Below are 25768 nucleotides of genomic sequence, written 5' to 3'. Positions count from 1 at the left end.
AACAGGTTCAATAAATCAATATCTTTTATAACCCCTCACATCTCTTTGAACTTGATACAAGCAATGTTTTATAACTTCATGTCTGTAAAGCACTTTGTAAACTTTACCTTACAGTAAATACTATAATTAAAAAAATTGTATCACTTGTTGGACTTTGGAGTTTCCCAGCTCTATCAATAAAGATGTTTAGTGATTTATAAATGGGTGTTTCTTGTTTTGCACAATGTCTTGTGAAGTATAAGAGGGAGACGTTTGACAGAGAAAGGCTGCACAGAGGCGCAGATCTCAAAACCACAAGGATGAAGAACATTGCAGTCCTGATTCTAGCGTTCGGCTGCTGCGTATGTCAAGTGGCAGCTGAGGAAAACAACGACACCTTATCCCTCACTTCCATAAGTCAAACCCTGGGAGTGGTGGGGGAGAAGGTTGCAAACATGGCCGAGAAGATAACACTACTGGAATCTAAGTTGCAAAACTCTGAGGGAGAAGTCCTGGAGCTGCAGAGTCTGACTGCAGGTATAGGCTAACAAAGACAGAACATGATTTTATGGGATGTAATATTCATGTGTTGTAATTCTTTCCTGCATAAATTCTTACTTTTGATGTGTTTGTGGTAACTTGGTGCTCTCAGGCAAACCTCAGGTGGCCTTTTCTGCAGCTCTCATGGATTCTGGCTCTGGAAACATTGGACCTTTCAACACTAATACTCCACTTAAGTATAAGAAGGTCTTCTCCAACACTGGCAATGGCTACAATCCTTCAACAGGTATGTGTGTGTTAGAGAGAGAGAGAGAGAGAGAGAGAGAGAGAGAGAGACACTATATGAGGGCTCGCAAAATTAAAACAAGTCTTTTTATTCTGGCAGGCATTTTCACAGCACTTGTCAGTGGGACGTACTTCTTTCGATTCTCAATGCACAACAGTCATGTTGCCAACTCTGTTGTGAGCCTCATGAAGAACACCGAGCGGCTGGTATCTGTCTGGGACACTTCAGGGAACGACAGCAATGACATGGGCAGCAACGCCGTAGTCATCGCCCTCCAGGTGGGAGACAGCGTGTTTGTGGAGCTCCAGGCAAACCGGGAGGTCTATGATGACATCATGCACTACAACACCTTCACTGGTTTTCTGCTCTTTGCTGCATAATCTGCACGGGTCTTCATGCTTTTTGCAGTAAAAGTAATATCTCACGTTATTCATACTGCTAACTGGTAGCTTGGGAAGTGTAATCTGTGCGAATGATTGACAGGACAATGTAATGATGTGCTGTGTCTGGAAACGTAACAGCAATTTGTTTGAGACGTTGTATCAATAATAAACATCAAGCTTTGTCGGCACAATGCCTGTGTCTCTATTTTCCTCTCATGATGTTTGGATTTCATCATTTGAAACAAGCTTACTTACAGTGTGGTTATTAGTTTTGAGGGTAAAAATGCTATAAAATATAAAATACAGAATAATGCCGTAGAGCCATCTTCAAACTCGGCAATTTGTTCCCCATTACACTCCTGTATATAGTTTCATGACAGCATCTTGCACAGTTGCGACGCTGTCGTGGTGATGAAATGTGTCCACAGACAGACATATAAATACAAACAGGCAAAGTGCTCCTGTGGTAGCTCCTGGTACAGGCGGGGTCTCCAGGATCACATTCTGTCACAATGACTCACACACAGACTCACAAGGTGAAGAAAAAAAAACAGCATCGCTGTCGCTGCTGCTAACAATAACACTGGTGCCATGAAGGTTATTGTTTGCCATGTATACAGATCAGACTAGTATTTACACCACTTTCTGTGTACACTACACACATGTACCTTTCAGGACACTGCAGCTATCCTGGTGTGAACGACTCCATATTAAACCATATAGTCTACATATAGCTATATGACCTTGTATACACTTGACATTACCCTTAGACAGAAGTTCCTGAATTCTTCCATTTGATAAAACCACAACACACACGTGGACATCCTGCACCGACTTTGGTTTTACGCCTGGCAATGCGACGATGAGCAAATACATTAATCACCTTGTCCTAGAATTGAGATAATTTTATTTTACATGTCAAATATCCACCACTTTGACAAAACACATGGTTAACTTTTTGAAAACACGACACGGCTATGACATGATGCTTGACCCTGAGGCCTGATTTCATTTTTTAACTTTAATTTTAAAGTCGAAACATCATGGTCAAAGTAAATGTCGTAAACGACATTCGTGTCTCATCAGAGGTGGAGTTCTCAATGTTAAACAGAGCATTCCCATGCACTTCTGTGCTTAAATGTTTCATGCTGTTCTCGTGTGTGTGAATAATTTAGCAATAGCTAACAGGTGTTTAACAAAACAAAATTTAAAGCTTTAACGGCACAATGTAACGTAAAGTTGTTTTTTGCATTCGTATGGATAACAGAATGGTTGATGACTGTAATTAACATATTTGTTTGCGAGGGAAGATTTATTCATCAATCAAAAACAAAAAATTAGGTTTCCCCCCCATTGTGGAGCGCTACACCTCTGAGGTCACCGTCGTCCCAAACCACCAAGTCAGGGTAAGCCCCAGTCCTGGTAGCTCCAGAAAACAAACATTACAAATATTATTCTCTCAAAAACAATTCACCCAGCGTATTGCCTTAGTCAGTGATGATGAAGGAGTCCTTTCTTTTGTAACAGGCCGTGTGTACTGACGGATCCCTCTTCAGCCATCTTGAAACAATATGGAAGTTTGCCCCTGCAGACCAAGACCTACCAGCCTCCTGCAAAGTGGATTTCTATGTAAGTCTTTTAATCTTGAACAGCTAGTCTCTGGTCCCACTCATGAACATGGTCATACATTGATTCTTGTTTTATCTTTTGGTATTTCTGCAAGCATCAGTGAAATTTGTGAAGCAACGTTCTCGGACCACAAGCCTGTCATCTTTGAAGCAGTTACTGCTGGCTCAGACACTCCCCCACCTGTCCCTGTTCGCTGCCCTCGTTTTATCACCTCCACACAAACCGCACAACGGTTTTTAAATGCTTTTAGAGAAACGCCACTGTTTTTAACTAATGATACTCCCCAATCGCACTTTCCTCCAAAGGATTTTTTAACAGAATTTAACTCCACCTGCACTGCAGTTCTTGACAGTGTCGCCCCCCTGAGGTCATACTGCCCCAAACTGAAGCCTCAACCCTGGTTAAATGAAGCCACTCGGGCGCTCAGGCAAAAGTGCAGGAGCTCTGAGAGAAAATGGAAGAAGGACAAGCTCCATGTGTCCTTTGACATCTTAAGGAACTCTCTCACTATCTACCAGAATGCAGTTAAGTCAGCTAGAAATAGCTACTTCTCTGACTTAATTGCAAATCACTGCCACGGGCCAAAAATTCTCTTCAACATATACCCCACCTCGCTCAAATTTGACAACCTGGGCCGACCGGTCCTTCTCTGTTGCTGCCCCTAATCTCTGGAACAACCTTCCCCTTCATATTAGGTTGTCATCCACCTTACCAATGTTTAAAAGCCGTTTAAAAACCTATTTATTTTCCCTGGCGTATCGCCTTTGATCGTATCATGGCACTTTTGTGTGATTTGTGTCGGTTTGTCTTGATTTTAATGTCCCTTACTGTTATTTGATTGTATCACTGCTTATGTACTGTACGTGCAGCACTTTGGGCAACCTTTGTTGTATTTTAAAATGTGCTATACAACTACATTTTGATTGATTGATTGATTAAGGTGTGACCTCTTACAGGTCTGGTCTGGGCTCTCTTCACACTACACCAGAAGGTTTCACTCACAAAGGTTTGTGAACTAATGTTAAACACTTTCTGTCTGCACAGAGGTTACTGTTACAGTCAGAACTGGCAGCAATACACACAGGCAATATAACATAATACAGTTCATATAATTTAAAGAGCGACAGTAAGAAGAGTGATAAGATAAGATAAGATAGACTTTATTGTCCCGAAGGAAATTTGTCTTGGAAACATACTTTGTCTGCTGTTAAAACAATACAAATAACATATTGCATACATACATTACATGCACAGACTGCCACCAGCCAACAAATACATTTCACACTGCCCATCGTACAACACACCTGTAGTGTAAAAATAAATAAAAATTGGTGTTACAGGTTTAGGCTCTGGCTAGCTTGCCATTTACCAGAATGCAGTTAAGTCAGCTAGAAATAGCTTCTTCTCTGACTTAATTGCAAATCACTGCCACAGTTCAACAATTCTCTTCAACACCATTAACTCTGTTATCAACCCCCCGATCCCGACGTGTTTAAGTATGTCTCCGACACAGTGCGACACCTTTCTTAGGTTCTTGCAGGACAAAATCTCAAATCTTGGGTCTGGTGTTATATCCCACTACATTGATCCAAGTAATTCTCTCACTTCTTCTGCTGTGTTGGACCATTTTAAGCCTGTTTCCCTCCCAGCTCTCACTAAAATTGTTGATCAACTAAAAACTACAATGTGCCACTCTGACATCATCCCCTCAGGTCTCTTTAAGCAGGTTTTTGTTGAAATTGGACCATATATACTGTCAATTATAAATCTGTTTTCTGGTTCAGTCCCAGTCTATTTCAAACATGCAACAGTAATTCCTCTCATCAAGAAACCTAATCTGGAACCCTCTGACCTATCAAATTACAGACCAATATCCACCTTGCCTTTTCTGTCAAACATCTTTGAGAAAGTTGTATTTCAACAGCTTCAATCTTTTATAACCTTGAATGGCATCTGTGATGTTTTTCAATCTGGTTTTAGAACATTTCACAGCACTGAATCTGCCCTTTTAAAAGTTTTTAACAACCTTTTACTCATTGCTGATGCTAGAGATCCCGCCATTTTGCTTTTACTTGAACACTCTGCTGCTTTTGACACTGTGGACCACGACATTTTAATCTCCCGCCTTGAGCACTCTGTCGGCATCCGAGGTACTGCCCTACAATGTGTGAAGTCCTACCCGACCGACAGATCATTCTCTGTCAACATGGGCAACTGCTCCTCTCAACCGGCACCCCTGACCTGTGGGGTACCCCAGGGGTCCATTTTGGGTCCACTCCTGTTCTCACTGTACATGCTGCCTCTTGGATCCATTTTCCAGAAACATAACATTTCTTATCACCTCTATGCCGACGATATTCAAATATACCTTCCCCTCAAACCCGGAACTGCCTCAATAAATTCTTTAATGTGCTGCCTAGCTGATGTCAAAAGCTGGCTCTCGCTAAATCTTCTATGCCTCAACGAAGGTAAAACAGAGATCATGCTTATCAATCCCTCTCGCATTTCAGCTGCTATACCGGACAGTCCCTCATTGTGTCTTGGCCCCATGGCAACCCACTACAAATGTATGTAAAAAATCTGGGTGTGATTTTGGACTCATCTTTTATATTGGACCTCCGAGTTGCGTCCGTGGTCAAAGTCAGCTTCTTTCAGCTAAGACTCTTGGCTAAGGTCAAATCCTTTCTCTCCTCGAAAGACCTGGAGAAAGTTATTCATGCTTTTATCACCTCTAGACTGGACTACTGTAATTCCTTGTGTGCTGGAATCGGCAAAAAACTTCTATCACGCCTTCAGTTGGTGCAGAACTCTGCAGCGAGACTTTTAACTGGTACACGCAGGCGTGAACACATTTCACCGATCTTAAAATCCCTTCATTGGCTACCAGTAGAGTACAGAATTACTTTAAGAATTTTGTTATTTGTTTTTAAGTGTTTAAATGGCACCGTCTCAGTCTATCTGTCTGACCTGCTGCAGGCATATACCCCACCTCGCTCAAAATTGACAACCCGGGCCGACCGGTCCTTCTCTGTTGCTGCCCCTAAGCTCTGGAACAACCTTCCCCTTCATATTAGGTTGTCATCCACCTCACCAATGTTTAAAAGCCGTTTAAAAACCTATTTCTTTTCCCTGGCGTATCGCCTTTGATCGTATCATGGCACTTTTGTGTGATTTGTGTCAGTTTGTCTTGATTTTAATGTCACTTACTGTTATTTGATTGTATCACTGCTTATGTACTGTACGTGCAGCACTTTGGGCAACCTTTGTTGTATTTTAAAATGTGCTATACAAATACATTTTGATTGATTGATTGATTAAGGTGTGACCTCTTACAGGTCTGGTCTGGGCTCTCTTCACACTACACCAGAAGGTTTCACTCACAGAGGTTTGTTAACCAATGTTAAACACTTTCTGTCTGCACAGAGGTTACTGTTACAGACAGAACTGGCAGGAATACACACAATTTAAAGAACTACAGTAAGAAGAGTGATAAGATAAGATAAGATAGACTTTATTGTCCCGAAGGAAATTTGTCTTGGAAACATACTTTGTCTGCTGTTAAAACATTACAAATAACATATTGCATACATACATTACATGCACAGACTGCCACCAGCCAACAAATACATTTCACACTGCCCATCGTACAACACACCTGTAGCGTATAGTTAAGATAATAAAAATAAATAAGAATCGGTGTTACAGGTTTAGGCTCTGGCTAGCTTGCCATTCAGGGCTTTGATGGACAAGGGGACAAAGGAGTTCTTAAAGTGGTTGAGCCTGCACTGTGGGACTCTGAAGGGTCTGCCTGAGGGAAGAAGCTGGTATTCAGGGTGGAGGACATGGGTGGGGTCTGAAATAATCTTCTGGGCCTGTCTGATGATAGTTTCATCAAAGATGGGTTTCATTTATCAAATCATTGAGTTCAGACGTAACGTCTTCGAATAATAAACACAGCAGAAGAATATTTGAATGACTGATAATATTGATCAAGTTAGCCTTAAAAACTTGTTTCCTATGTTTTTTTTTCTGTAAATCTTTTAGTGTCCTGATAACCAGGGTGGAGTTTGACTTAAGAGGAAAGGCTAACAAATTGCATGATGCCCCGTTTGAACAGGTTCAATAAATCAATATCTTTTATAACCCCTCACATCTCTTTGAACTTGATACAAGCAATGTTATATAACTTAATGTCCGTAAAGCACTTTGTAAACTTTACCTTACAGTAAATACTATAATTAGTTTTCTTCAGTCACTTGTTGGACTTCATTGATAGAGTTGAGAAGCTCCAAATTCCAAAGATGTTTAGTTTTTTATAAATGGGTGTTTCCTGAAACTGGTGTTTCTCGTTTTGCACAATGTCTTGTGAAGTATAAGAGGGGGACGTTTGACAGAGAAAGGCTGCACAGAGGCGCAGATTTCAAAACCACAAGGATGAAGAACATTGCAGTCCTGATTCTAGTGTTCGGCTGCTGCGTATGTCAAAGGCCACCTCATGGAAACGACGACACCTTATCCCTCACTTCCATAAATCAAAAGGTTGCAGACAATGCCGCGAAGATAACACTACTGGAGGCTAAGTTGCTAAACGCTGAGAGAGAAGTCCTGTAGCTGCGGAGTCTGACTGCAGGTATAGGCTAACAAAGACAGAACATGATTTTATGGGATGTAATATTCATGTGTTGTAATTCTTTCCTGCATAAATTCTTACTTTTGATGTGTTTGTGGTAACTTGGTGCTCTCAGGCAAACCTCAGGTGGCCTTTTCTGCAGCTCTCATGAAATCTGGCCGTGGAAACGTTGGACCTTTCAACACTGATACCGCACTTAAGTATAACAAGGTCTTCTCCAACACTGGCAATGGCTACAATCCTTCAACAGGTATGTGTGTGTGTGTGTGTGTGTGTGTGTGTGTGTGTTAGAGAGAGAGAGAGAGAGAGAGAGAGAGAGAGAGAGAGAGACACTATATGAGGGCTCGTGAAATTAAAACCAGTCTTTTTATTCTGGCAGGCATTTTCACAGCACATGTCAGTGGGACGTACTTCTTTCGATTCTCAATGTTCAACAACCTCAGTCCTACTCCCAACTCTGTTGTGAGCATCATGAAGAACAACGAGCGGCTGGTATCTGTCTGGGACACTTCAGGGACCGACAGCAATGACATGGGCAGCAACGCCGTAGTCATCCCCCTTGAGGAGGGAGACGGCGTGTATGTGCAACTCCTTGCAACCCGGGTGATCTATGATGATGAATGGAAGTACAACACCTTCACTGGTTTTCTGCTCTTTGCTGCATAATCTGCACGGGTCTTCATGCTTTTTGCAGTAAAAGTAATATCTCACGTTATTCATACTGCTAACTGGTAGCTATGGAAATGCAATCTGCAAAAATGATTGACAGGACAGTGTAATGATGTGCTGTGTCTGGAAACGTAACAGTAATTTGTTTGAGACGTTGTATCAATAATAAACATCAAGCTTTGTCGGCACAATGCCGGTGTCTCTATTTTCCTCTCATGATGTTTGGATTTCATCATTTGAAACAAGCTTACTTACAGTGTGGTTATTAGTTTTGAGGGTAAAAATGCTACAGAAAATAAAATACAGAATAATACCGTAGAGCCATCTTCAAACTCGGCAATTTGCTCCCCATTACACTCCTGTATATAGTTTCATGACAGCATCTTGCACAGCGGCGACGCTATCGTGGTGACGAAATGTGTCCACAGACAGACATATAAATACAAACAGGCAAAGTGCTCCTGTGGTAGCTCCTGGTACAGGCGGGGTCTCCAGGATCACATTGTGTCACAATGACTCACACACAGACTCACAAGGTGAAGAAAAAAAAACAGCATCGCTGTCGCTGCTGCTAACAATAACACTGGTGCCATGAAGGTTATTGTTTGCCATGTATAAAGATCAGACTAGTATTTACACCACTTTCTGTGTACACTACACTAGGGCTGCAACTAACGATTATTTGAAAAATCGATTAATCTGGCGATTATTTTTTCGATTAATCGATGAATTGGATATTAATGGGCCAAAAAAGGCGGGTGAATAAAAACGTGTCTTTAGTCTTGCAAACTATACCACCCCTACTTTACTACTGTTATTAACGAGCTAACGCTAACTTGTCATGCTTGTCAAGCTGTCTGTGTTCACCCAGAGCTCTACGATACCTCATATCAATAGAGACCGGACCAAACTATGTGTATAAATGTGTGTGTAAACCATATGGTACAAACAATGAATAGACGCTGCCGTATTTACGTCGAGATGATGTTATTCTGAGTGTTGGTGGAGCTGCTACAATGTTAGCATAGCCTAGCACCGATCCATCAGAGCTCCATTGAGAAGACAAGTAGCCTACAAATCGGCATCATTACGTAGTTATTTCGGAGTCCCTTTTTGTCGGTTTATTGCCGTTAAATCACAGCCAAATCAGTTTATTTAGTGTTCATACAGCGACGTGTGGCTTGCTAGACACAGTGAATACACTTCGATAAAATCCACAGAGTTCCTCTGGACAATGTTATGAACCAGACATGACGGCGTTTAGTTTCCCGGGATATCTGTGACTTCCACAACACGTACTAAGCAGAAATAGGTTATTTTTTCCATGGTTAATGGCGGACAGTTGAACGGCTTTTAGGGCGATAAGCCACGCCCCCTCTCCGGCACGTCCAGCGCGAATGAACACAAATAGTCCCGGCGAGACCGGCGGCGCGAATGGCTCTCAACTCAAATTTTATTTTTATACTCAAACACCTCCGCGACTTATTGAGTGGCGTAATAATCGCGCGACACAACGAATCAATAATGAAATTCGTTGCCAACTCTTTTAATAAACGATTTTTATCGATTTTATCGATTCGTTGTTGCAGCCCTACATTACACACATGTACCTTTCAGGACACTGCAGCTATCCTGGTGTGAACGACTCCATATTAAACCATATAGTCTACATATAGCTATATGACCATGTACACTTGACATTCCCCTTAGACAGACGTTCTTGAATTCTTCCATTTGATAAAACCACAACACACACGTGGACATCCTGCACCGACTTTGGTTTTACGCCTGGCAATGCGACGATGAGCAAATACATTAATCACCTTGTCCTAGAATTGAGATCATTTTATTTTACATGTCAAATATCCACCACTTTGACAAAACACATGGTTAACTTTTTGAATACACGACACGGCTATAACACCATGCTTGACCCTGAGGCCTGATTTCATCCAACTGGCTTTCACGCTTGCACAGTAGAGCAGCAGACGGACAATTGAGTGTTTTGCTTGTAGCAACTTTTAAGATTTCATTTGTTATTTATTTTTTTATTTCGAAACATCATGGTCAAAGTAAATGTCGTAAACGACATTCGTGTCTCATCAGAGGTGGAGTTCTCAATGTTAAACAGAGCATTCCCATGCACTTCTGTGCTTAATTGTTTCATGCTGTTCTCGTGTGTGTGAATAATTTAGCAATAGCTAACAGGTGTTTAACAAAACAAAATTCAAAGCTTTAACGGCACAATGTAACGTAAAGTTGTTTTTTGCGTTCGTATGGATAACAGAACGGTTGATGAGTGTAATTAACATATTTGTTTGCGAGGGAAGATTTATTCATCAATCAAAAAATAGGTTTCCCCCCATTGTGGAGCGCTACACCTCTGAGGTCACCGTCGTCCCAAACCACCAAGTTAGGGTAAGCCCCAGTCCTGGTAAATCCAGAAAACAAACATTTCAAATATTATTCTCTCAAAAACAATTCACCCAGCGTATTGCCTTAGTCAGTGATGATGAAGGAGTCCTTTCTTTTGTAACAGGCCGTGTGTACTGACGGATCCCTCTTCAGCCATCTTGAAACAATATGGAAGTTTGCCCCTGCAGACCAAGACCGACCAGCCTCCTGCAAAGTGGATTTCTATGTAAGTCTTTTAATCTTGAGCAGCTAGTCTCTGGTCCCACTCATGAACATGGTCATACATTGATTCTTGTTTTATCTTTTGGTATTTCTGCAAGCATCAGTGAAATTTGTGAAGCAACGTTCTCGGACCACAAGCCTGTCATCTTTGAAGCAGTTACTGCTGGCTCAGACACTCCCCCACCTGTCCCTGTTCGCTGCCCTCGTTTTATCACCTCCAGCACCGCACAACGGTTTTTAAATGCTTTTAGAGAAACGCCACTGTTTTTAACTAATGATACTCCCCAATCGCACTTTCCTCCAAAGGATTTTTTAACAGAATTTAACTCCACCTGCACTGCAGTTCTTGACAGTGTCGCCCCCCTGAGGTCATACTGCCCCAAACTGAAGCCTCAACCCTGGTTAAATGAAGCCACTCGGGCGCTCAGGCAAAAGTGCAGGAGCTCTGAGAGAAAATGGAAGAAGGACAAGCTCCATGTGTCCTTTGACATCTTAAGGAACTCTCTCACTATCTACCAGAATGCAGTTAAGTCAGCTAGAAATAGCTACTTCTCTGACTTAATTGCAAATCACTGCCACGGGCCAAAAATTCTCTTCAACATATACCCCACCTCGCTCAAAATTGACAACCCGGGCCGACCGGTCCTTCTCTGTTGCTGCCCCTAAGCTCTGGAACAACCTTCCCCTTCATATTAGGTTGTCATCCACCTCACCAATGTTTAAAAGCCGTTTAAAAACCTATTTCTTTTCCCTGGCGTATCGCCTTTGATCGTATCATGGCACTTTTGTGTGATTTGTGTCAGTTTGTCTTGATTTTAATGTCACTTACTGTTATTTGATTGTATCACTGCTTATGTACTGTACGTGCAGCACTTTGGGCAACCTTTGTTGTATTTTAAAATGTGCTATACAAATACATTTTGATTGATTGATTGATTAAGGTGTGACCTCTTACAGGTCTGGTCTGGGCTCTCTTCACACTACACCAGAAGGTTTCACTCACAGAGGTTTGTTAACCAATGTTAAACACTTTCTGTCTGCACAGAGCTTACTGTTACAGACAGAACTGGCAGGAATACACACAATTTAAAGAACTACAGTAAGAAGAGTGATAAGATAAGATAAGATAGACTTTATTGTCCCGAAGGAAATTTGTCTTGGAAACATACTTTGTCTGCTGTTAAAACAATACAGATAACATATTGCATACATACATTGTAGTGTATAGTTAAGATAATAAAAATAAATAAGAATCGGTGTTACAGGTTTAGGCTCTGGCTAGCTTGCCATTCAGGGCTTTGATGGACAAGGGGACAAAGGAGTTCTTAAAGTGGTTGAGCCTGCACTGTGGGACTCTGAAGGGTCTGCCTGAGGGAAGAAGCTGGTATTCAGGGTGGAGGACATGGGTGGGGTCTGAAATAATCTTCTGGGCCTGTCTGATGATAGTTTCATCAAAGATGGGTTTCATTTATCAAATCATTGAGTTCAGACGTAACGTCTTCGAATAATAAACACAGCAGAAGAATATTTGAATGACTGATAATATTGATCAAGTTAGCCTTAAAAACTTGTTTCCTATGTTTTTTTTCCTGTAAATCTTTTAGTGTCCTGATAACCAGGGTGGAGTTTGACTTAAGAGGAAAGGCTAACAAATTGCATGATGCCCCGTTTGAACAGGTTCAATAAATCAATATCTTTTATAACCCCTCACATCTCTTTGAACTTGATACAAGCAATGTTATATAACTTAATGTCCGTAAAGCACTTTGTAAACTTTACCTTACAGTAAATACTATAATTAGTTTTCTTCAGTCACTTGTTGGACTTCATTGATAGAGTTGAGAAGCTCCAAATTCCAAAGATGTTTAGTTTTTTATAAATGGGTGTTTCCTGAAACTGGTGTTTCTCGTTTTGCACAATGTCTTGTGAAGTATAAGAGGGGGACGTTTGACAGAGAAAGGCTGCACAGAGGCGCAGATTTCAAAACCACAAGGATGAAGAACATTGCAGTCCTGATTCTAGTGTTCGGCTGCTGCGTATGTCAAAGGCCACCTCATGGAAACGACGACACCTTATCCCTCACTTCCATAAATCAAAAGGTTGCAGACAATGCCGCGAAGATAACACTACTGGAGGCTAAGTTGCTAAACGCTGAGAGAGAAGTCCTGGAGCTGCGGAGTCTGACTGCAGGTATAGGCTAACAAAGACAGAACATGATTTTATGGGATGTAATATTCATGTGTTGTAATTCTTTCCTGCATAAATTCTTACTTTTGATGTGTTTGTGGTAACTTGGTGCTCTCAGGCAAACCTCAGGTGGCCTTTTCTGCAGCTCTCATGAAATCTGGCCGTGGAAACGTTGGACCTTTCAACACTGATACCGCACTTAAGTATAACAAGGTCTTCTCCAACACTGGCAATGGCTACAATCCTTCAACAGGTATGTGTGTGTGTGTGTGTGTGTGTGTGTGTTAGAGAGAGAGAGAGAGAGAGAGACACTATATGAGGGCTCGTGAAATTAAAACCAGTCTTTTTATTCTGGCAGGCATTTTCACAGCACATGTCAGTGGGACGTACTTCTTTCGATTCTCAATGTTCAACAACCTCAGTCCTACTCCCAACTCTGTTGTGAGCATCATGAAGAACAACGAGCGGCTGGTATCTGTCTGGGACACTTCAGGGACCGACAGCAATGACATGGGCAGCAACGCCGTAGTCATCCCCCTTGAGGAGGGAGACGGCGTGTATGTGCAACTCCTTGCAACCCGGGTGATCTATGATGATGAATGGAAGTACAACACCTTCACTGGTTTTCTGCTCTTTGCTGCATAATCTGCACGGGTCTTCATGCTTTTTGCAGTAAAAGTAATATCTCACGTTATTCATACTGCTAACTGGTAGCTATGGAAATGCAATCTGCAAAAATGATTGACAGGACAGTGTAATGATGTGCTGTGTCTGGAAACGTAACAGTAATTTGTTTGAGACGTTGTATCAATAATAAACATCAAGCTTTGTCGGCACAATGCCGGTGTCTCTATTTTCCTCTCATGATGTTTGGATTTCATCATTTGAAACAAGCTTACTTACAGTGTGGTTATTAGTTTTGAGGGTAAAAATGCTACAGAAAATAAAATACAGAATAATACCGTAGAGCCATCTTCAAACTCGGCAATTTGCTCCCCATTACACTCCTGTATATAGTTTCATGACAGCATCTTGCACAGCGGCGACGCTATCGTGGTGACGAAATGTGTCCACAGACAGACATATAAATACAAACAGGCAAAGTGCTCCTGTGGTAGCTCCTGGTACAGGCGGGGTCTCCAGGATCACATTCTGTCGTTGTTATTCCTGTATCTTCTTACGTTAAGTTACTGTCGTGTTATAACGTGTTATTGCGCAAGCATCGCGGACCACGGAGTCCCGTTATATTGTGTATTTCCTGCTATAACTGTTTGCATTAGATCCGTCGCTGCTAGTGGATGTGGAGGTTGTGATTTCATCACTTCAAAGACCAAAACCACGGTGGCGGAGCCTCGTCTCGCCGACCGAGTTTCGGGGTGATAAGAGAGCAATACTCGCATCTCACCGCAGTGATAAAGATGTGTTTTGTTTGGGGATTATTTTATTTTGTTTGGTTTCATTCTCTCTTCTTTAAATCGGATCTGTGAGTGAGATCTAGAACCGCAACTATCACCGTACAAGCGTGACCGGTCGGTTCAGAATCCGACCGCAGAGTTTGCGAGTGATCAGCTGTTCCTCACACTCTCACTGCAGCGCCGAGCACCGCGCTCAGAGATCTTCCTCTCTCGCTCTCTCGCTCTCTCTCTCTCTCCCTACTAACCCGCAGACACATAGTTAGATTCACTGATTTTTGTTGAACCTCTCAGACTCGTGGTTGCGTAATCTATTGTCCCAACCCACATGGTGCGCCGCCCCACGTGGTTACATGTGGCCCCCTCTCAGCCATTTTGTCGGAGGTCTCTAGACTCCGCCATCTTTGCTTGTAGGCTCACACGCCCCCTTTTTAGATTACCCACCATCACTGTTTGAGTAAGCCCCCCCCTCCTCCTTTCCACACACACACACATATACATGTACATATATCTATATACATATCCTTACCCCACTTTATTCATTTGACTTTAGGTATTAGACATATAATTATATGATAGTGTTTGTTGGTTTTGATAGTACTTGATTTGATCATTTATTATTTTGATTTAATAAACTGTTATATTTTAAAGAGCAGTCGTCTGTGATTGTAAATGTTGTAAACGACATTCGTGTCTCATCAGAGGTGGAGTTCTCAATGTTAAACAGGGCATTCCCATGCACTTCTGTGCTTAAATGTTTCATGCTGTTCTCGTGTGTGTGAACAAATTAGCAATAGCTAACAGGTGTTTATCAAAACAAAATTCAAAGCTTTAACGGCACAATGTAACGTAAAGTTGTTTTTTGCATTCGTATGGATAACAGAATGGTTGATGAGTGTAATTAACATATTTGTTTGTGAGGGAAGATGTCATTCATAAATTAAGAACAAAAAAAAAATCCCAATTTCATATTTAAAAAAAATTATTTTCCTTGAAAATGGGTATATATTCCAAACAAATCTTTGTTAAGGAGAAGGAAACATTTTGATACAATTAAATGAAAAAAAAGGCTTGAAATTGTAACTGCAAAATCTATTGCTGTTTCACAGATTCACCCGTCAACCGGGGGCCAGTTTGAAATACAGTCCCCAAATCTCAGCAAGACATCGTTTCATTGCCTCCTATGTCCCAAGTTTCTGCCAACTAGTAGAAGGAAGATCCAGAGACACTTGGATGCCCATTTCGCCAATGCATTGCATGTTCAAATTAACGCCATAGCTGTACAAATGTAGGTGTACCGTTCTTTAGTTCACCCAATAAAAGCTACATCAGAAATCACAAGTCAGATCTTCACGATGTGATTCAAACAGCGTCATCTCAGGCCCATTTACTCCTCATAAGAGATATCTAAGTCCATTCATATTGCCAGCTAGAATATTTGTAGGGAAGCTTTAAAATCATTCACCCACAAGCCAAAGTAAGAGATACATTTGTGGATTTTTCTGCAACGCGTTGTTTAAGACAACCATACCTTTGTCCCATATAGAAATATCAACTTTTATACATGCTAGTACTAGCTCTGTAACAATATTCATCTGTTCATACATTTTGTACAATAATACATGTATTATATATTTCTAGCCACAGTAAAGCATGCATTAATCCCCATTTTTATTAAAACAACAATGTACAATACAACTATTTAAGGCACTCAAGAACTCTATGTTTATCAATTGTATCTCTGCACACGAAGATCTAATGGATCTACACTTGAACCATGAGTTTGGCTGAGCAGAAAGCCTCCCCGTGGTCATTGTTGGCTCTACATGTGTAAACGTTGGCGTCCTCTGGGTCAACTTTGGCTAAGACCAAAGCACAGCAGCCATCTTCCTCGTACTCTATCTGCACAGTGGGGGACTCCACCACGGGCTCTTCACCACACAGCCAAACAACCTCTGGGTCAGGGTATCCTGCCAAGATAGATGGAGGGGTGAGGGGGCAGGTTTAATAAAGCAGAACCTCTTAAAATGAACGAAGAGCAAAGCGGTTTTGGGGGAAGTTCACGTCGGGAGGCCAAATGAAAGTCTTTCTGGCCTGATTGCTTAACAGTAAAATGACAGTATTGTAACATTCGGAGTGAAGTCGTGTGTACCTGTGAGGTGACACGAGAGGCGAGCACTGGATCCCTGATTCACTGTCTGGTCCTCCAGGCTCTGGGTAAAGTTGGGCGGCCCGTGCATCTTGCGCTCCAAAGACAGCAGGGCATGCTCTGCCTCCGGGCTCAGGGGTGAGTCTGGGACAGGGAGGAAGGAGGCAGGAGATGAAAGAGGGGGAATAAACCCTATACAGCAACATTAAACCAGAAAACTAAGAAAGGTCCTGATAGGAAAATGATAGAAGAAAGTTGGCTTCTTACCTTCTCCAGGGCTGGTCGGAGATCCAGAGGGAGAACTGTCACTTTTCGACAGCAGAGCCATTCTCTTCAGGGCTAACAAGGCCTTACCCGCTTTCTATGTGACAAAAAAAAAGAAAAAAAGTATCAAAGCACAAAACACCTCAAACTCAAAGACAAACATAAAAGTTTGAGGTGTTACCTTCCACTTCTGCCTGGCTAAGAACCTCTTCATCTTCTCCTTGGACAGAGTCCTGGTGGCGGCGCGATCTCCAGACTCCAATGCCATCCAAGAGTGGGCAAGTCCCTCCTCACAGGACATCCTCCGTCTGGGGAACACAGAGCGTTATAGTTGGTCCTGAGTAGAGATGGTGTCTTGGAGCCAAAGTGCATTTATGAAATTACCTGGTGTCTTTGTTGAGCAGGGAGCTGATGAAATGTTTGGCCTCATCAGTAATCTCATCAAAGCTCTCCTCATCAAACTCCCACTGGGCAGCTGTGACCAGGGCGAGGGTCTCCGCGTCGTTGTTACCCTGGAATGGAGACTCGCCACTCAGTCTGAAGACCAGAGAACGAGAGACGGAAGTGTCATTATATTAACCGTTTCAAGCTACAACCACTAGGTGGTATTAAAAGTCAACATTCAAACAGGCGGACTATTACCACCAGCACAGTCCTATCAGTCTGTTATAGGGACACTAGTTATATTTCAGATCATCTCTATGACAGATATCTCAAAAACTAAAACAATCCAGACTGATAAGAAGCACAACAGGAATAAACATGTATTTGTATATGAACGGCCCCCTTTAAGTCTCTCGGAGTAGTTATCGGGAGTTATTCCAATTTAGATGGAAAACAAATACACTGGATGTGCTTGACACACACAAATAAAAATCTTTAACTGAATAGTGCTACATTTTGGGAGATATACTTATTCATTTTTTTTTTTGCTAAGAGTTAGATGAGAACCAATCTTATGTCTGTGCGATAAATTATATATGAATGAAACCACTAACACCAGCAGCAGGCTAGTTTAGCTTAGCACGAAGACTGGAAACAGCTAACTTGTTTCAGTCCAAAGGAATCTAAATCCACCTTTAACGTAGAAAGAGCTGTGGGTGCGACAGTGAGACTCACAATATGTAGCAGATGACTCCTATGCTCCACATGTCAGTGGTCAAAAACACAGGCTCATAGTTGATCACTTCAGGCGCCACAAACTCTGGAGTCCCATGCATCACCTTGAGAGGCGTGTTGCCATCTGTTAAACAGAAAATCGCCTAATTTACTCCTGGAACATTGGCTAAAAATGACAAGTAAATATTAAGCGAGTGTCACGTCACATACCAAGCCTGCTGGCTAATCCGAAGTCAATGATCTTTACGGAGGTGCCAGTGGTGTCAACGCACACAATGTTTTCAGGTTTGAGGTCCAGATGGACAATGTTCTGCTGATGCATGTAGGCGATCCCCTCCAGGATCTGATGCATGTAGCTCACGCAGGCCGTCTCGGTGTGCTCAAAGCTGTCGTCCACGATACGCTCAAACAGTTCCCCGCCTGCGATACTGCAGACAGATAAGCCGCAGCGACCTCAAATGGTTATCACATTCATTTGCATGCAACCAGAAACTGCAGGATCACAAACACGTCCACACGAGGATACTCACAACTCCATGACCATGACCATCTCAGGGCTGTGATCGTACGCTGCAAGACACTGAACCAGTTTGGGGTGGTGGAGGTAGTTCATCAACTCTATCTCTTTACGAGCAGCCTCCCGCTCCTTGGCACGTCGACCTTTGTAGAACTTCCCTGCATGAACGCACCCCGTCTCTTTGTGGATGAGCTTGAACACCAGGCCGAACTTTCCCCTAATGAAGAAACAAGCTTTGTTTTTTTTGGTTTTTTTATCTCTGAGACTTCAAGAAAGAAATGTAAAACAATTTTTCATCCGAGACCTGTGATTCTAATCCTTCATCTGTCAAAGTAACAGATGAAGTACATTTTTTTGTTGTTGCCATTATTAACTGAAGTCGCTGGCATTGTCAAACCTGCGTTGGTGTACATCTGTTGTTTATTGAGCAGAACTGTGTCTCTACTTGCATGAATTTCAATCCTCCCTCTTTTACACTTGGCAGACTGCCCGTCTTACATGCAGCCCACACCTATGGGAGGAAGATTTTCTCTCGGTTTCTTCAGTATTTCTGAAGAAACCGCTTTTTGAAGCTTCTTGGAACAACATGCTTGTTCCTGACAGATACTCACATTCCCAGTTTCTCCTGCAAACTGTAGTGATCTGTGACTTTTTGTGAAGAGTCAATAGTGACACAGGAATACACCTGCGGGGCCTCTTCTTTGGGTTTTTCTACACCTACAAAAAAAATGAAATAAAGGCTCATTATATTTGTCTCTGATTTTGTGGTTTTAAAAAACCCATGTTGCCTCACCTTTCTCCTCCATCCTGACCACTGGCGACACTGGTCCTGGCTCACTTGCTCCTACTACGTTGTAGGCCCTCACTCTGAAACAGTATTCCCGAGGAGGCTGCAGCCCGGAGCGCACTCTGTATGAGGTGCTCTTACACTGGTCAGTGAGCTCGCTCCAATCCCCAGACCCAACACGTCCTTGGTTCTTTACCTCGACCACGTAACCCAGGACGGCGCTGCCGCCGTCGTAACAGGGGCCGGACCAGGACAGCACGAGGCTGTTGGCGGATACGAGGGAGAACACGGGACAGGAGGCCGGAGGCTGAGGCCTCTCTGGGTAGGATGATAATGAATGACGAACTCAAGTAACTGCAAACTTGCTTCATGGTCCAGATGCTGCAGAGTGTGTGTTGTTGCTGCCTTACCTATGACAGAGATGGTGAGCGTGTGCTCTGCTGAGCTCCTGCGGTCTTTCACTACGACAGCGTAGCGGCCCGCGTGCTGTGGTTTAGCCTCTGCTATGACCAGTGTGCTGCTCCTATCAGTGCTTTCTGCCCACAGCTCTGGACCATCCACTATCTGCAGAGAGAGAGAGAGAGAGAGAGACATACAGACAGGTTAATACGGAGAGAAATAAAGATGAGATTGCAGAAAGTGCATACTTTGTAAATTAGGCTTAAAATGACACCTGTTCTTTGTGTCTGATCCAACACGACACTACAGGAGGAATGCCGGTGAAACAACACGTCACTCGTGCAGTTTGTCCCACCTTCACCTCGAGGTGCTGTGGAGGGTTTTCGAAATGTAATGCTGCACCTGCAAATTCAATTTAAAAAAAGAATTGAGTGTTTTGACTCTCGGTCCGGTTTAAGGCCTGAAACCTTTAGACTGGAAAAGAAACTGTCCAGTGTGTGAGTGTGAGATAAAGACAGAATTAGTGCTGTGGGATTACATAATCGGAGGTTAGTGCTGTATGCCAAGAATGGAAGTGTATCACTTCCCCCGAGGCCCTTATTATTGTAGCGTACAGAAGACCAAGTGTCTCAACTGTAAACACAAGTAAACATAGATGACCTACTTCAAACAAGTCCATCCAGTTCTTGTGTATTCAAGTGTGTTAAACAATGTTAATCGAGTTCACCTGTTGCATTTCAGTTCAAAAGGTTTCACACTCAGATATATTTACTTAGACAAATGTCCTTAAAAAAAAAGGAACAAACACACATTTGTACTGTATTCTTGTGATATATAACGTTACCATACATTTACATTAGTATGGAAAATTCCATATGAGAGCTGCAGTCAATATCAACCCTCAAGCTATCAGTACTCAAATACTGTGGCATCAGGATGGGGAATTTGACTAGAGACAATCTGATAAAGTTGACTTTTTAAAAAGGCTTTACTGTTCACCTTCTTAAAAGGCGTTCTAAATGATTGCCTCTCAAGCTCTAGACATCACTTATATCTAATTCACAAAACCATAAAAAGCATGTATTACATATCCTGTGCACTCATAGCAGAAGTTCAGACATTAAGCTGTTCATGCTTTTATTGTTGCAGCCTACACCCAAAGGTATAAAGTTCCCCAGTATAGTGGAGCACAATAGCTTAGAGCCAGACGACATTATATCAAGAACAAAGGCCAAAAAAAAAGGTGTAGCTCCTCCAGGTCAAACCACAGCAGCACCAGATGCAGCTCAAACACACAAAAACTGACTCTAATGAATAAATAGCATTCAAATGAACAAGCAGAAGTCGGACAATATAGCAGTGAATGATGACAAAACAGAAAGACAGGTGCATTGCTTTGACATTTGTCAGAGAGGAGAAAAGTTGTTCTCACCTGTCCCCGCGTTGGCTCTCTTCTTTGGGATGACTTCTGCGGAGACAGGTGAAGCGCAGGTAGGTTTTAGTGGGATAGAGGCGGGGCTCTGCTCTTCTGTTCTACGGCTATCAGTTTACAGAGTTTTACTGTACTGTGCACCGTGCACTTCCCTACATGGTGTTCACTTGGGACCGAGAACCTCTAGTGGGTGTATCACTGTTATGGAAGTCCTGCACGATCCCTGATTGGTTCACATGTTGCCCGACAACCAATCAGACACAGACGGGAAAAGGTGCGTTAACTATTTATGTATAAATACAACATATTTCCTGGTGTATAGGGAAGTAAGGAAGCTGCTCTGTATTGTGTTGTTACATCGACTCCTAAAATATCAAGAATGATGAAATCCTTTGTATCGATATGAGATATGAGTATCTGATTACCTCTTGGAGTCGAGACTGGGCTAAGCTTAGAGCCTGCTGGGGAAGTACAAACAGATTCTTTGAACTTCTGCAGCTCGCCTTTGGGAGACTGTGGTGACCTTCCATTCCCCACAATGCTCTTGGAAGCAGAAGTTGGGACATTCGAGATGTGATGCTGCACGCCGCAGATAGTTTCAAAGTCTGGATCGGTCGTCAGAAAGAGGAAGAGGAGAAGAGACGCATCCAAAATGAAACTCCTGTTGCATTACAACTTGCAAGAGGCAGAGTTTGAAACCAGCAGCAGACTCTGTTGTAATCAAACTTATGACGAGTGTGTCCCAGTGTCTCCCTCACCTCTGACGAACACAGCGGCGCAGCAGGACGTCTTTCCTGCGCTGTTCTCCGCCAAACAGGTGTAGGCGCCAGCGTCTTCTGGCAAGCACTCACTCACCACAAAACTGGTCTCCCTGCCATTGAAGGAAGGAATCCCAAAATGGGCCACTTCACCTGCCCATAGGAGCAAACAAACAAACTAGAAACTCTCTCTCTCTCTCTCCCGCCGGTGTCATGTGCAAGAAAGAGCAGCCAGGGGAGAGAGGAAGGGCTGACAGAAGAAGCCAGATACCTCTCGAACCCTGTCGGTACAAATGCTCGTAGTCTGGCCGGGCATTGGTCAAACCCACACTTGTGTTTTTGATAATAAAAAATATCCCAAAGTCTCCAGAAATACCAAATAGTCAGGCTGAGTTAGGAAGAAATGTGTAGACAATTAAGCAAAAGACAACTAGAAAGTTGCCATTTGATGTATAAGTGACTTGACCATACAGTAGGAATATACGAGTCATTGGGTCGGGGCAAGCACAAACAGAACAGTCATGAGAAATGTCCCCAGGAGTTGATTTAGTTTGCAAAATGTACAGAAGGCAAAATGTAAGAGTTCAAGAGGGTTAATCGGTGAGATAAGGACCCGTTTCAAAACCAAATGCGAGTTCTTGCTGCTTTTGTTTATCTAATGTTCTGTATGGGTGTAAATTGTCCCATCTTACCATTGTGCAACCACGACACTTTCATGGGCTGACTTCCGGCGAGAACCCCCCGCAGTGCAATATCGTTTCCTTCGTCCACGCAGCCATCTTGCAGTGGCTCTACGAAGACGGGGGGATCCACACGTTTACGAGCGGAGAGGTCAACAGACCCTGGAAAGAGGTGAGAAGTCGGTCAGGGTTTAGACATATAATGGTAGCAGGGGATGGACCCAAATGCAGAAGGATGTTTGACTATGATTTTAATAAACTAACAAAAAATGTGCAAAACAAAAACTTGCAGAGCAGGGGAGTCCAAAAAATGTGTAACAATAAGAATCCAAGGGAAACGAGGAAAACGAGGAAAACGAGGAAAACGAGGAAAACGAGGAACGGGCAAAACAGGATGATTAGAAAACAAACACGAGGGATACATACATGATAGGCGGTCACAGGGGCGGGAGGTGAAGTGAGCACGGGACACAGGCAGGGAAGTTCCAAATAAAAAAGGAAACCGACTAAACAAAATCCAAGACCCAAGAAGTCAGATGTACGAAACAAGGGCAACACATTTATATCAAGGGTTTATAGACTTATCATGACTGCAAAACCCCCTGTTTATTTCTGTCCTCAGTATATATTTACAATGCAAAGTTTGACCAATTAATTCACGAACTAAACTTCTGTATCCTCACACTGACGTCTTCGGCCTTATCTTAAATGAGAAGCAACACCTGCCAGAAGTGCTAAATGAAATGGTACGCGAGTGCGTTCCATCCTCTCGGCTACCCTAACAGCTCACACCACTTCCTCTTTTTGTTTTCTCTTAAATGTCACATGAATTCAGGTCATCATTGCCCAGAAAACCACATCGATGACATCAATCCTCCATAATATAAAACACATAATTCATGGTAAGAGGGCCGTGTTTTTTTATTTGTTCCTTTGTTTTCTGTCTTGTTTTTAAATGCATTATTGATATGAGAGCTGGGTGCTGGCTTGAAGCCCGGCGCTGGATATTCCCTGGAACTTCACGCCCTCTGATCCAGTAAAGCTTGAATAAATCAAAAACACATTATCAACACTGCAGGCTGCCTGTAAGGGGCCGAGGGGCAGGGCAATTAGAGGCACCTACATTCCAGCCAAAGAGACACACCTGGAGCTGAACTCCTTATCAGGGAGGTGATCAAAAGACAATCAGGGAAGCTGATCTTGTGAGATGCTGAGAGAGGAGCGGAGTCTCCCCAAGATCTCCAGTGTTTTGGATACAGTTGGAACCGATAAGTCGGCTACAGCGGCCCGGGCGGAGATAGTTTAGATGTTTCTAGTTTGGTAATGGGGCTCTTGACTGAGCTAGATTGTCTGCGTGACTTTGAGTTTGTGTAATTGATGACCTTGGCAACAGCTGCTCTGACTCTTGTCTTTGATTGCTGTGCTGCCACCACTTTCCTTGTCCTCCGTGCAATCCTAATGCAGACATTATCACCGGTACTATTGCTATTAGGCCTGTCGAGTGTAGTACAGTGCCTTAACTCCACATTGTGTGGAAGTGGAGCAGACCTGACTGTGTGTAATAAAGCCATTTACAGATCACTATAGTTTAACTAAATGGCTGTTTTTACCATCAACCTTTAGCCAGCATTTACAATCTTCAAGTATTCACTGTGACGCCAGATGTTTACTACTTTGAGCTGCACGCACTGAGAGGTGGATTATCACACCCTTCACACACTCAACAGTTTTTTTTTTTTGGTTTTTTTTAAGCAGACCTCAAAGCTTTTAATAGCAAGTCAGTGAAAACTGAGCTGAACCAAAAGCTTACAGGTTGCTGTAAGAACCTTGTACTGCGGCTCAACATGAGACTTTGAAATCACTATAGCACCGTGGCCAAGTAGACAGTTTTTATCTGTTCCTGATGTTTTGACTACTGCACAAGATGGTCATCTGATCGACAGATATGTGTGTGTGTGTGATGTCTGCCGGGTCACAATTTACATTGAAACAATTTCTATTAAGCAGACATTAAATGACATGCAGCTATCCGAAAGATTAAACCTGCAGTGTGTAACCCTGTCAAACTAACCCTTTCAGTTTCACGGCAAAAGCCACCAAAAGGTTTTCTATTTGTTCAAACTGGAAAGGATGAGAAAGAAAGGCCGGGCGGTATGCTGCTAAGCTTTTAGAGCTAGAGTGATGTTCAGTGTGATGGGAAAATAAAGGGGCCCAAATACAATAAACAATCAGATCAAACATAACACCGGGTATCAACTCTAAAAGCAACAAACTTAGTGTTTGGTCTCAGTTTCTTTGAAAAAAAAAAAAAAAAGTTTTCAAACCAGCAACATTTTTTTCTGATGCAGTGAATTTAAATGTTATCAGGAAGGATCACCATGTTCAGGCTTGCCTACTCGAGCACTAACATTAAAACCATGATGACTGCTATACCAGCGGAGCTCCTGACAACATCAACGCACACCCTTGGGTCTCACGCAGCGCTTATTAACCGTACCTGTGTAAGTACATCTGCCTCTGGTGTCAACAGCCCCCGGTGCAGACGATGCTCGGGGCGGCTTGATGTGCATCCTGAAGGTCGACACATAACGCTGTTCGCTGCCCTCGCCGTTCATTTCTGTGCACGGACGCAGGAAAGGCCTCTGAACGGAACAACAAATAATTCACGCAGTCATTTCCCAAGCATGGTTATCACACTTCCTTCCTCTGTCACAGCTGTGTGTCTCTGTCTCTGTTAAAACCAGCACACTCACTGCAAAGTCAGTGCAGCTCTGCCCTCGCTCACACTTCTCTGCACATGTTGAAACTCAGTTTTTCTCCCCCTCCCCCTGATCTACTCTAACTCCACCTACATCACAATTCTTTCTCTTTTACTTTGGCCTCCTCGGGCAGGGCAGCCACCTCCTTATCTCTCCAAAAGTCACTCTGATGCCTGACCCCCCCCCCCCCCCAAACCACATTGCTCACACGGCGGTCTTTATTCCCGAGGCTAACAGACACACATAAACAAGGAAAGACAGAAAGAGGGAGAGTGGGAGGAAGGTGGGGGAGGAAGGACTTATCTACCCGCCCAGCCAAAGGTCGCATTGTGTGTTGTTTGTCGAATGCTCTGCCGTTTATCGATTTCCCTGTTTGCCCTCTCACTTATCAATGCTGCAATTGAACTTTGTGATGCCAGTGACACAACAGTTCACTTCACGCCTGCAGTGGATTGAGGGGGGAGAAAAAGCACTGATTGTGAACGACAGGCTCGTAAATCCTATGCAGCTTTAAGTCTGGGCCCCTGGTACAGTATATCCCAGCACACACACACACACACACACACACACACACAAGGCGGTCGTTTCCAA

General features: G+C 42.9%; 3 protein-coding genes and 1 pseudogene across 4 annotated transcripts; 3 read left to right on the top strand and 1 right to left on the bottom strand.

Annotated features, from left to right (window-relative positions):
- The first annotated feature begins 299 nt into the window (after positions 1-299).
- On the top strand, positions 300-1146 carry LOC142945277 (complement C1q-like protein 2). The gene is made up of 3 exons (XM_076086696.1): positions 300-516; positions 632-766; positions 866-1146. Exons 1-3 carry the CDS (start codon positions 300-302, stop codon positions 1144-1146), a joined length of 633 nt encoding a protein of 210 aa, XP_075942811.1.
- A 6066-nt stretch (positions 1147-7212) lies between these two features.
- On the top strand, positions 7213-8074 carry LOC142945276 (complement C1q-like protein 3; annotated as a pseudogene).
- Positions 8075-12708: 4634 nt separating this feature from the next.
- Positions 12709-13546, top strand: LOC142945275 (complement C1q-like protein 3). Its single transcript, XM_076086695.1, has 3 exons — positions 12709-12904; positions 13020-13154; positions 13260-13546. Exons 1-3 carry the CDS (start codon positions 12709-12711, stop codon positions 13544-13546), a joined length of 618 nt encoding a protein of 205 aa, XP_075942810.1.
- Positions 13547-15317: 1771 nt separating this feature from the next.
- mylk5 (myosin, light chain kinase 5) lies at positions 15318-25157 on the bottom strand. 2 transcript variants are annotated; one of them, XM_076085420.1, is made up of 17 exons: positions 24916-25157; positions 22431-22580; positions 21739-21891; positions 21406-21585; positions 20981-21016; positions 19823-19950; positions 19560-19713; positions 19156-19467; positions 18974-19079; positions 18376-18579; positions 18056-18273; positions 17846-17969; positions 17111-17263; positions 16908-17034; positions 16730-16823; positions 16466-16606; positions 15318-16283 (listed from the first exon to the last, which is right to left on the bottom strand). In XM_076085420.1, the coding sequence occupies exons 1-17, from the start codon at positions 25031-25033 to the stop codon at positions 16078-16080; spliced, it is 2604 nt and encodes an 867-aa protein (XP_075941535.1). In that variant the 5' UTR covers positions 25034-25157; the 3' UTR covers positions 15318-16077. The 2 variants fall into 2 exon arrangements, with proteins under 2 accessions (XP_075941535.1, XP_075941542.1); XM_076085427.1 differs by lacking the exon at positions 24916-25157 and having other exon boundaries at positions 21739-21896; positions 22432-22557.
- Positions 25158-25768: the final 611 nt, after the last annotated feature.

Source organism: Anarhichas minor, unplaced genomic scaffold, assembly GCF_050575085.1.
Source record: "Anarhichas minor isolate MPS153535 unplaced genomic scaffold, ASM5057508v1 ptg000007l, whole genome shotgun sequence".
NCBI classification, from domain to species: domain Eukaryota; kingdom Metazoa; phylum Chordata; class Actinopteri; order Perciformes; family Anarhichadidae; genus Anarhichas; species Anarhichas minor.
Note: the sequence above shows the minus strand (reverse complement) of the source record. Positions and strands in the feature narration are given on the sequence as shown.